This window comes from Pristiophorus japonicus, chromosome 15 (genome assembly GCF_044704955.1).
Source record: "Pristiophorus japonicus isolate sPriJap1 chromosome 15, sPriJap1.hap1, whole genome shotgun sequence".
Classification (NCBI taxonomy): Eukaryota; Metazoa; Chordata; class Chondrichthyes; family Pristiophoridae; genus Pristiophorus; species Pristiophorus japonicus.
This window is the reverse complement of record NC_091991.1, coordinates 181,683,605-181,696,174: the sequence shown is the minus strand read 5'-3', so window position 1 is coordinate 181,696,174 and position 12,570 is coordinate 181,683,605. Positions and strand designations below refer to the sequence as shown.

The following is a 12,570-nucleotide window of genomic DNA, read 5'->3' as shown; positions in this document are numbered from 1 at the left end:
GAGTTAGGACACGGGGCAGCCGAGTTTTGGATGAGCTAAAGTTTATGGAGGGTGAAAGATGGGAGGCCGGCCAGGAGCACGCTGCAAAAATCAAGTCTAAAAGGAACAAAGGCACGGATGAGAGTTTCAGCAGCGGATGAGCTGAGACAGGGGTGGAGTTGGGCGATGTTACGGAGGTGGAAATAGGATCTTAGTGCTGGCGCGGATATGTGGTCGGAAGCTCATTGCAGGGTCAAATACAACGGCAAGTTTGCGAAGTGTTACCCAAGGAAAATCTATCCATCTCCTTCCAGCAAGCTTCAATTGACCTCCAGCATCCACAGGCCTTTGGTGGAGGGAGTTCCAAATTTCCACTGCCCTTTGTGTGTAAAGTGCTTCCTGATTTCATTCCGAAATGGCCGAGCTCTAATTTTATGATGTCGTCGTTGTTCTCGATTCCTCCACCAGAGGAAATCACTTCTCTCCATCTATCCCATCGAGTCCTTTTAACATATTAAACATCTCGATTGGATCACCCCTCAACCTTCTACACTCAAGGGAACAAAAGCCATATTTATGTAACCTGTCCATCTAATTTAAACCTCTAAGCACCGGTATCATTGTTAGCATGTCCCTCACAAATCACATTCTCAGAAACAGCAAGCTGCGACTGTTATGTATTGATGTGTGTATCGTCCTGGTACCTTAAATGTAATATAAGCACAATGGTACACCAGAGAGGGCGCTGTGGTGGGAGACCTGGTAGTACCTGCAAGAGGCAGTATAAAAGGCTGACCACCACACCGGAGAGGCACTCTGAAGCTGAACAATAAAGGACGAAGGTCACAGCAGTTAGAACACCACCAGACCGTGTGGAGTCAGTGATTTGTGTGCTACATACACCACAGCGACGTCATGCACTGACATATTAGCCAGCAGGTCGAATTACAGACACAAACAGGCCCTCGCTCGCCCACTGATTCGTTAAAAGAAACTTCACCTCCTCAACGTCTACGTTTAAACTTGCATTTCTTGTCATTTAGTTTCTTTCTTTGTCCTCCCATATCGTCACAGAGCTCGCCCGCAGCTCCTGCCCTCCCGTAACTCCCGCCCCCACCCACTTGTCTGCCCGCGTTGTCCCCCCGCTCCCCCCCCCGGAGCTCCCGCCTGCCCCCTCGCAGCCCATCCAGATCGCACCGCCCGCCCAGCCCCAACACCCTGCAGCTCGCTCCCACTGTATCCCACCCTCCCTACACCAGGACCCCACACATTCCCCGAGCACTCCTGTCTGCCCCACATTAAATGCCGATCCCCCTTACCTTGTTCTGGAGGGTAGGGCAGCTTCCCGGAATGCAGTGCCAGCTCCAGTGCTGGGTCTTCCTGTGTCACAAAGGGCTCCAGGTGCAGAGGCAGGGACATGATGTACTGGCCAATCTGTGAACAGACCCAACCCACAAGCAATGAGACCTAATGGCGCAGCCTTGGTGATGACAAAATATTTTTCATGCCCGCTCCCCCCAATCCGTGTCCTAGTGATGTGGCAAATGCCAATTCACATCTTCTCAAAGTCTAAGCAAGGACAGGGGTTACACAGAGACACACACACACAGACAGACGGAGACACACACACACACACACACATACACACAGACAGACGGACACACACACATACACACAGACAGACGGAGACACACACACACAGACAGACGGAGACACACACACACAGACAGACGGAGACACACACACACACACACACACAGACAGACGGAGAGACACACACACAGACAGACGGAGACACACACACACAGACAGACGGAGACACACATACACAGACAGACGGAGAGACACACACACAGACAGACGGAGAGACACACACACAGACAGACGGAGAGACACACACACACAGACAGACGGAGACACACACACAAAAGCAGTCTGTAATGGGGAACGGCATGGTCAGTGAGTCATTGAGTTACACGGAGCAGAAGGTCCCATTTACAGCCCTGTGCTGAGTGACCCGATCTCACTCAATAGGGGTGCTACAGTTAGCCTCAGCACCCCCAGGCCAGGGAGGGGACAATCAGGCAAGGAGCGCACTCCTGATCGCTATGGTTACTGGGCGGCTGTGTCGAGTTGCGCGGGGATCGAGGTGGTGAGGAAGAGACACATCAATAGCCAGCTTCGAGAGACACTGCGAGTCGGCTTTAACTTGGGAGTTTCCTGTCCATGTAAAGATTCTGAGCACATTAACACTGAAAATTAACTGCAGGTAGATCCGCGTCTGAAAGAGAAAGGTCGATATAACCCCTCCCCCCCCCCACCCGAACTCCAATCCCACCTGAAAAGCTTGTTGCATCCCCTTCAGGTGCTGATTGGTCTGCTGTGTGCTTCTAGCATTCCTGTTTTGCCTTTCCACCTCCCACCTTACATCAGGAACACTGCACTCGAGTTCCTGGAGGTAGTCACTAGAAGCAGTAGGTAGCTGCTTCCACCCTGGCCTATTCTTCCAACCCCCTTCAAAGCTCAGTTTCCAAACTGCACGATCCACAAGATGCATTGCAGCAACGCACCAAGGCTTCTTCGGCAGCACCTCCCAAACCCGTGACCTAGAAGGACAAGGGCAGCAGGCGCATGGGAACACCACCACCTCCACGTTCCCCTCCCAGTCACACACCATCCTGACTTGGAAATATATCGGCCGTTCCTTCCTCATCGCTGGGTCACAATCCTGGAACTCCCTCCCTAACAGCACTGTGGGAGCACCTTCACCACACGGTCTGCAGCGGTTCAAGTCAGCGGCTCACCACCACCTTCTCAAGAGGCAATTAGGGATGGGCAATAAATGCCGGCCTGGCCAGCAGCGCCTACATGCCGAGAATGAATAATAAATAACTCACCCGGTCAGAGTGAGTGAAGAAACGAGAGAGAAATGGTACAATACTAGTTAAAAAAAACACAAGACTGCTTCTCGAGAAAATGAGACACTTACATTGCTGATGTATTCCAGCGGAGCGAGGCTGAATGTTGGGAGATCCTCAGTCAGTGTCTCTCCCATTGTTCCTGTGTTCCAGGTCTATGCAGAGGATTGGAGAAAGCACAAGGGCCAGTGTAAACAGGACAGAGTAATGGAGCATTGGTACAAACCAGAGTCATTGTGGCACCAACACAAACATTTGCACACGTGCAGGAACAAACATTTTGGTTTTTGGCTGGTCAAATGTAATCCTGATTAGAAATCCATCGTTAAGCACCCACTCGGAGATTGAGACATCAGGAAGTGTTTGAAGTGGAAATTCCTAATTTCATCACAAACACCGACCGACCCTTCTGCCTGCTCCTTCAGAAACTCGATCTACTGATCTGCAACCAACCAATTGGTCAGCAACTCTTCCTTCACCTCCTTTCTTGTGACCTTTTTAAGAACGTCAATGTTATTTCAACCACCAAATCCTTTATCGCAACATCCTTTTTTGATTACTGCAGGGAAGGAAAGCAGGGCTAGAGGGCAAATGAACCGGACGAAAGGTCATCGACCTGAAACATTGGCCCTGAAATCACGGAATACGCACAGACCCGGCGAGGCCTCGCAAAAGCCGGTTCTCAGGACGCGATGCGCACGCACAGAATACCGGCTTTTCCAATCTGTCACGATATCTCTTAACAGATCCTCCGTATCCCTGGGAGAAGGACATCCGCGCCTGGGAGAGATTGGGCTATTTGCCCAAACCTTGCCCTTCAAACTCGTACGCCTGGTAAAAACAGGTGCATAGCCTACTTTAAATACACATTGTTATAGTAAAAACTCCGTCCACTAAGGTAAGTTTATTTTAAGCCCTATTAAAACACTTTTTTTTTTTTAAATCCCCCAAATATATATTTTTTCTAAAACATTTAAATTAACTTTATTTTCAATTAATTTTAAATATGTGTGTTTTTTTTAATTTATGATGTTGTGTTTGGGTGTTTTAGGGGGTTATTCTCAGTAATGGAAACTCGCACAATCGGAGTTCCCATTACTGTCAATGAGAATACTGCACCGTGATTGGCTGTCCCAGGCCCATGTGACTTCAGCTTCTCTGTCCGTATTTACAAGATGTGGACGCGCTACAAAGCGCGGGGAGAGAAGGCCGCCGACCAGGATCCGGGACCACCAGGTACATTCGTAGAGAAATGTCGGGTTGGAGGCGATTGTCCGAAGGAAGCCTCCAACTGGAATTTCAGTGCCGTTAACCCGGTTTCTCTCTCCACAGGCGCTGCCTGACCTGCTGAGTGTTCCCAGCACCTTCTGCTTTTAGCTCAATCAAGGAGTTGCTGAGCCCGACAGTGCGAAGCAGCTGAATTAATACTACACCCAGCCTTTCCCCCATCCCCGATCCACTCCCCACCCAGCCGCTCCTCCACCATCCACACAGCCGGTTATCCCGCGCACAGGAGTGAGAGATGAGCTCCGATGGACTAAACGACCGCACCCACCCCCCCCCAGCCTCACCTCTATCCTGGGCACCTGTGCAAGCTGCTGCTTGATGCGGAGGAACACAGAGTCGAAAGCGAGCTGATGTGCTTGCTGGTTGAGCCGGATCAGCGCCGAGCGAGGCTCCGACAGCAGGTTATTGGTTCCTGTTCCCTTTTCCTGCAAAGCAGAAGGAAAATAATTTTGGCAACAAACCCTTAACCACAGGGACCGGTGCACTGGACCTTAACCACAGGGACCGGTGCACTGGACCTTAACCACAGGGACCGGTGCACTGGACCTTAACCACAGGGACCGGTGCACTGGACCTTAACCACAGGGACCGGTGCACTGGACCTTAACCACAGGGACCGGTGCACTGGACCTTAACCACAGGGACCGGTGCACTGGACCTTAACCACAGGGACCGGTGCACTGGACCTTAACCACAGGGACCGGTGCACTGGACCTTAACCACAGGGACCGGTGCACTGGACCTTAACCACAGGGACCGGTGCACTGGACCTTAACCACAGGGACTGGTGCACTGGACCTTAACCACAGGGACCGGTGCACTGGACCTTAACCACAGGGACCGGTGCACTCGACCCTTAACCACAGGGACCGGTGCACTGGACCTTAACCACAGGGACCGGTGCACTCGACCCTTAACCACAGGGACTGGTGCACTGGACCTTAACCACAGGGACCGGTGCACTCGACCCTTAACCACAGGGACCGGTGCACTGGACCTTAACCACAGGGACCGGTGCACTGGATCTTAACCACAGGGACCGGTGCACTGGACCTTAACCACAGGGACCGGTGCACTGGACCTTAACCACAGGGACTGGTGCACTGGACCTTAACCACAGGGACTGGTGCACTGGACCTTAACCACAGGGACTGGTGCACTGGACCTTAACCACAGGGACTGGTGCACTGGACCTTAACCACAGGGACCGGTGCACTCGACCCTTAACCACAGGGACCGGTGCACTGGACCTTAACCACAGGGACCGGTGCACTGGATCTTAACCACAGGGACCGGTGCACTGGACCTTAACCACAGGGACTGGTGCACTGGATCTTAACCACAGGGACCGGTGCACTGGACCTTAACCACAGGGACTGGTGCACTGGACCTTAACCACAGGGACCGGTGCACTCGACCCTTAACCACAGGGACCGGTGCACTGGACCTTAACCACAGGGACTGGTGCACTGGATCTTAACCACAGGGACCGGTGCACTGGACCTTAACCACAGGGACTGGTGCACTGATCCTTAACCACAGGGACCGGTGCACTGGATCTTAACCACAGGGACTGGTGCACTGGATCTTAACCACAGGGACTGGTGCACTGGATCTTAACCACAGGGACTGGTGCACTGATCCTTAACCACAGGGACTGGTGCACTGATCCTTAACCACAGGGACTGGTGCACTGATCCTTAACCACAGGGACTGGTGCACTGGATCTTAACCACAGGGACCGGTGCACTGGACCTTAACCACAGGGACTGGTGCACTGGATCTTAACCACAGGGACCGGTGCACTGGACCTTAACCACAGGGACTGGTGCACTCGACCCTTAACCACAGGGACCACTGCATTGATCCTTAACCACAGGGAACAAAGAAATGGCGGACCAATTGAACAAGTACTTTGGTTCGGTATTCACGAAGGAGGACACAAACAACCTTCCGGATATAAAAGGGGTCGGAGGGTCTAGTAAGGAGGAGGAACTGAGGGAAATCCTTATTAGTCGGGAAATTGTGTTGGGGAAATTGATGGGATTGAAGGCCGATAAATCCCCAGGGCCTGATGGACTGCATCCCAGAGTACTTAAGGAGGTGGCCTTGGAAATAGTGGATGCATTGACAGTCATTTTCCAACATTCCATTGACTCTGGATCAGTTCCTATGGAGTGGAGGGTAGCCAATGTAACCCCACTTTTTAAAAAAGGAGGGAGAGAGATAACAGGGAATTATAGACCGGTCAGCCTGACATCGGTAGTGGGTAAAATGATGGAATCAATTATTAAGGATGTCATAGCAGCTCATTTGGAAAGAGGTAATATGATAGGTCCAAGTCAGCATGGATTTGTGAAAGGGAAATCATGCTTGACAAATCTTCTGGAATTTTTTGAGGATGTTTCCAGTAGAGTGGACAAGGGAGAACCAGTTGATGTGGTATATTTGGACTTTCAGAAGGCTTTCGACAAGGTCCCACACAAGAGATTAATGTGCAAAGTTAAAGCACATGGGATTGGGGGTTGTGTGCTGACATGGATTGAGAACTGGTTGTCAGACAGGAAGCAAAGAGTAGGAGTAAATGGGGACTTTTCAGAATGGCAGGCAGTGACTAGTGGGGTACAGCAAGGTTCTGTGCTGGGGCCCCAGCTGTTTACACTGTATATTAATGATTTAGACGAGGGAATTAAATGTAGTATCTCTAAATTTGCGGATGACACTAAGTTGGGTGGCAGTGTGAGCTGTGAGGAGGATGCTATGAGGCTGCAGAGCGACTTGGATAGGTTAGGTGAGTGGGCAAATGCATGGCAGATGAAGTATAATGTGGATAAATGTGAGGTTATCCACTTTGGTGGTAAAAACAGAGAGACAGACTATTATCTGAATGCTGACAGATTAGGAAAAGGGGAGGTGCAAAGAGACCTGGGTGTCATGGTATATCAGTCATTGAAGGTTGGCATGCAGGTACAGCAGGCGGTTAAGAAAGCTAATGGCATGTTGGCCTTCATAGCGAGGGGATTTGAGTACAGGGGCAGGGAGGTGTTGCTACAGTTGTACAGGGCCTTGGTGAGGCCACACCTGGAGTATTGTGTACAGTTTTGGTCTCCTAACCTGAGGAAGGACATTCTTGCTATTGAGGGAGTGCAGCGAAGGTTCACCAGACTGATTCCCGGGATGGTGGGACTGACCTATCAAGAAAGACTGGATCAACTGGGCTTGTATTCACTGCAGTTCAGAAGAATGAGAGGGGACCTCATAGAAATGTTTAAAATGCTGACGGGGTTAGACAGGTTAGATGCAGGAAGAATGTTCCCAATGTTGGGGAAGTCCAGAACCAGGGGACACAGTCTAAGGATAAGGGGGAAGCCATTTAGGACCGAGATGAGGAGGAATTTCTTCACCCAGAGTGGTGAACCTGTGGAATTCTCTACCACAGAAAGTTGTTGAGGCCAATTCACTAAATATATTCAAAAAGGAGTTCGATGAAGTCCTTACTACTAGGGGAATCAAGGGGTATGGCGAGAAAGCAGGAATGGGGTACTGAAGTTGCATGTTCAGCCATGAACTCATTGAATGGCGGTGCAGGCTAGAAGGGCCGAATGGCCTACTCCTGCACCTATTTTCTATGTTTCTATGGACCGGTGCACTCGACCTTCACCACAGGGACTGGTGCACTCGACCTTAACCACAGGGACTGGTGCACTGGCCCTTAACCACAGGGACTGGTGCACTCGACCTTCACCACAGGGACCGGTGCACTGGCCCTTAACCACAGGGACCATTGCACTGGAACCTTAACCACAGGGACTATTGCACTCAATCCCCGTTCATTTTCCCTGCCTGCTCTGCTGCAGGGAATGGAATCTCACCTTCAGCGTGTAAAGCATCTCCATCAGACTGGAATATTCACTCGGATTGGCCTTCAGTAAATAGTTGTGTTCTTGCCAAGGATTCCTGGCGGAGGTTTTTTTGTCGGAGAAGCTGGTTTCTTGTATCCCGGTCAGGCTGTGCGGACTGTATGACTCCGACAAATACTTCCCTGCGGTAGATAATATCCTGCAAGAAAGATTCCGAAGGAGTGGAAAACTGTTCAGAATCCAGCTTAAACGTGGTGAGGCATTTATAATGTGAAGAATTGTCTCTCCCCCCATACAGACTGTTACAGGGCTGAAATAGGCCACTGGCCATAGATAAACTGCGCTAGTTGTAATGTATGCCCCTGTGAGGATGCTCTCAGGTTTGTAGAGCTGTTGCATCGTGAGTGGCTTAGCCAATCACATGATGTTCACAAGACTCAATAAAACCCCAGCCAGTTGGGCTCGGGGGATCCACGATGGGGCAGGTGGTTGTGAGCCTGGTGGATGAACTGCTAATGTGTAGTGTGATTGTTAAACCTTTGCTAATAAACCAAATAGTTCTTAATAGCAATGTGTTGCTATGAATTCTTAAGCAAAGAACCCAGGAAGCAAATACATTACCCTAGTGTTCATCTCTGCATCAACCAGCTGCTCGACTCCCATTCTCCTGCTCACTCCTCAGACCCTTTATATTCCTTTCCTTCAAACAAGCCTCTAATTCGCTTCAGAAGTATTTACAGACTCTGCTTCAAGAATGTTTTTTTAACAAAAGGATTCCACATTCTGACCACACTTCTGTGGCAGCACCTCCCAAACCTGCGACCTCTACCACCTAGAAGGACGTGGGCAGCAGGCGCATGGGAACACCATCACCTGCAAGTCACACACCATCCTGACTTGGAAACATAATCCGCCGTTATTTCATCGTTGTTAGGGAGGGAATTCCAGGATTCTAACCCAACAGCACTGTGGGAGCACCTTCACCACACGGACTGCAGCGGTTCAAGAAGGCAGCTCACCTTCTCAAGGGGCAATAAATGCCGGCCTTAACAGCGACGCCCACATCCCATGAATCATTTTTTTTTTAAATTGCGTGGATATTTGTTCCTACCGCCCAGTTAATTCACGCGTGTGATCGTCTGAAGCTTGCTGATCAGTGGAATCACTCCGTTGCGATTTACCTGCGAAGGGACAAGGTTGGGGCATTGAGGCGGCTCTCCAATTACTCCAGCACTCGATCCAGTGAATGGCCAACCCATACACCGGGGAAACAGGGAGTTGGCTGGTCTCAGGGAGACTAGAGTCAGCACCCCTGGGATAGGAAGGGCTCCCCCTCCTGCTCACCATCCACCGTTCCCCGCTGGGAGGGTACGTGGGACAGGATAGCCCCCGTGGTTAAACAGGCAGCCACCACTCCCTATCAAGTCTTACCCATGAACAATGGTCCCTTGGGTAAGGCGCAAGAGGGGGAGCAGACCCTGAGGGACCGTACCCCAGCATGGAGGCAATGCCTTCAGGGAAGGGAGAAAAGTAGCAGAGAAAATCACAACACCGCTTCAATCGTGGAATGGCTGCCTTTGGCTGGGAGCCTCTGAGCCAGCAACCGGCCTCAACAGCCTGTCCCCCTCCCCAAGAATTCTCCTTCTGGCTCAATGGCCAGGATTGAGTGGCTCCTGGCAAGCACACCGCTCCCCGATAACCCGACCCCACACACCCACCAGCCTCCCACCCCATCCCTCTGTATCCATCTTCACTGGCTTCCTACCCCCTATCCAGCCTCGCTGTCTTAATACCCCCCTCCCCACCGCCAGCCCCACTGGCTTCCTTCTCCACCCCGGCAACTAGCCCCGTTGTGTCGGCAGACCCCAGGCTGCCTGTGATGGAAGTGTGTGCTGTTGGGAGCTGACCCCAGGCTGCCTGTGATGGAAGTGTGTGCTGTTGGGAGCTGACTCCAGGCTGCCTGTGATGGAAGTGTGTGCTGTTGGGAGCTGACCCCAGGCTGCCTGTGATGGAAGTGTGTGCTGTTGGGAGCTGACCCCAGGCTGCCTGTGATGGAAGTGTGTGCTGTTGGGAGCTGACCCCAGGCTGCCTGTGATGGAAGTGTGTGCTGTTGGGAGCTGACTCCAGGCTGCCTGTGATGGAAGTGTGTGCTGTTGGGAGCTGACCCCAGGCTGCCTGTGATGGAAGTGTGTGCTGTTGGGAGCAGATCCCAGGCTGCCTGTGATGGAAGTGTGTGCTGTTGGGAGCAGATCCCAGGCTGCCTGTGATGGAAGTGTGTGCTGTTGGGAGCTGACCCCAGGCTGCCTGTGATGGAAGTGTGTGCTGTTGGGAGCTGACCCCAGGCTGCCTGTGATGGAAGTGTGCGCTGTTGGGAGCTGACCCCAGGCTGCCTGTGATGGAAGTGTGTGCTGTTGGGAGCTGACTCCAGGCTGCCTGTGATGGAAGTGTGTGCTGTTGGGAGCTGACCCCAGGCTGCCTGTGATGGAAGTGTGTGCTGTTGGGAGCAGATCCCAGGCTGCCTGTGATGGAAGTGTGCGCTGTTGGGAGCTGACCCCAGGCTGCCTGTGATGGACGAGTGTGCTGTTGGGAGCAGACCCCAGGCTGCCTGTGATGGACGAGTGTGCTGTTGGGAGCTGACCCCAGGCTGCCTGTGATGGACGAGTGTGCTGTTGGGAGCAGACCCCAGGCTGCCTGTGATGGACGAGTGTGCTGTTGGGAGCTGACCCCAGGCTGCCTGTGATGGACGAGTGTGCTGTTGGGAGCTGACCCCAGGCTGCCTGTGATGGACGAGTGTGCTGTTGGGAGCTGACTCCAGGCTGCCTGTGATGGAAGTGTGTGCTGTTGGGAGCTGACCCCAGGCTGCCTGTGATGGAAGTGTGCGCTGTTGGGAGCTGACCCCAGGCTGCCTGTGATGGAAGTGTGCGCTGTTGGGAGCTGACCCCAGGCTGCCTGTGATGGAAGTGTGTGCTGTTGGGAGCTGACCCCAGGCTGCCTGTGATGGAAGTGTGTGCTGTTGGGAGCTGACCCCAGGCTGCCTGTGATGGAAGTGTGTGCTGTTGGGAGCTGACCCCAGGCTGCCTGTGATGGAAGTGTGTGCTGTTGGGAGCTGACCACAGGCTGCCTGTGATGGAAGTGTGTGCTGTTGGGAGCTGACCCCAGGCTGCCTGTGATGGACGAGTGCGAGCTGTTGGGAGCAGACCCCAGGCTGCCTGTGATGGAAGTGTGTGCTGTTGGGAGCTGACCCCAAGCTGCCTGCGATGGAAGTGTGTGCTGTTGGGAGCAGATCCCAGGCTGCCTGTGATGGAAGTGTGTGCTGTTGGGAGCAGATCCCAGGCTGCCTGTGATGGAAGTGCGAGCTGTTGGGAGCAGACCCCAGGCTGCCTGTGATGGAAGTGTGTGCTGTTGGGAGCAGATCCCAGGCTGCCTGTGATGGAAGTGTGTGCTGTTGGGAGCAGATCCCAGGCTGCCTGTGATGGAAGTGCGAGCTGTTGGGAGCAGATCCCAGGCTGCCTGTGATGGAAGTGCGCCTCTTGGAGCTGACCCCAGGCTGCCTGCGATGGAAGTGCGAGCTGTTGGGAGCAGATCCCAGGCTGCCTGTGATGGAAGTGCGAGCTGTTGGGAGCTGACCCCAGGCTGCCTGTGATGGACGAGTGCGCCTCTTGGAGCTGACCTGTTGCACAGCTGCTGCTCGTAGTCCCCACACTGTCGCAGCATTTCCCCACACGTCGCTATAATTCTGAAATTAAAACAAGGACGGAATTAAAGAGCAGAAACAGAAATATCCCAACCATCAAGCAGTCCTAACCAATCGGGAACTTTGGTTAAAAGTAAAACAAAGGAACAGCAGGATACAGGCAGGAGTGGTGAATAGGCGACACCGACACTGACCGGACTGAACCCAGTCATCAGCAGCAGGGACCACATCAGGTTCCTCCTGCTCTAATGCCGAGTGATTCCGACGTGGGAACGGTCAGCCTGCCCTTGCCGAACCGCAAGTCTGCTCTCGTCCCGTTGGGTCATAGCAACTCCCGGCAAATAAAACAGAACACAGAAAATGTCTTTCCTTGGGGATTATCATTTGTTTACCCCGTAGGCCAAACAGACAGACAATACGAGGAGGAGCATGAAACGGGGCATTGCACAGGGGTAGCGGGGGGTGCATGGGTGAAGGCAGGGACTTGTGCACACGTGTGTGTTACACTGAGGGCTGGGTGCATTTCCAAGTATAACAGTGCTTTATATTGGCAGTCTGGGTGGAGAAGAGGTGTATATCAGCACGTTATCCCCTGAGCAGAGGGGTCAACAACCAGGGAGGGGGCATAGATTTAAAGTAATTGGGGGGAGATTTAGAGGGGAGTTGAGGAGAAATGTCTTCACCCAGAGGGTGGTGGGGGTTTGGAACTCACTGCCTGAAAGGGTGGTAGAGGCAGAAACTCTCACCACATTTAAAAAGTACTTGGATACATGCCTGAAGTGCCGTAACGTGCAGGGCTACGGAGCAAGAGCTGGAAAGTGGGATTAGGCTG

The 12,570-nt window shown here is 52.5% G+C and overlaps 1 protein-coding gene across 1 annotated transcript in view; it reads right to left on the bottom strand.

The window, feature by feature from the left end:
- cog7 (component of oligomeric golgi complex 7) overlaps positions 1-12,570 on the bottom strand; it is a 52,802-nt gene that overhangs the window by 5,211 nt on the left and 35,021 nt on the right. The window contains exons 12-16 of the mRNA XM_070901453.1: positions 11,715-11,780; positions 8,057-8,243; positions 4,469-4,609; positions 2,969-3,052; positions 1,299-1,413 (exon numbers count right to left, since the gene is read on the bottom strand). Of these exons, the coding sequence (XP_070757554.1) occupies positions 1,299-1,413; positions 2,969-3,052; positions 4,469-4,609; positions 8,057-8,243; positions 11,715-11,780 (593 nt within the window). The remainder of the gene's footprint in view (positions 1-1,298; positions 1,414-2,968; positions 3,053-4,468; positions 4,610-8,056; positions 8,244-11,714; positions 11,781-12,570) is intronic.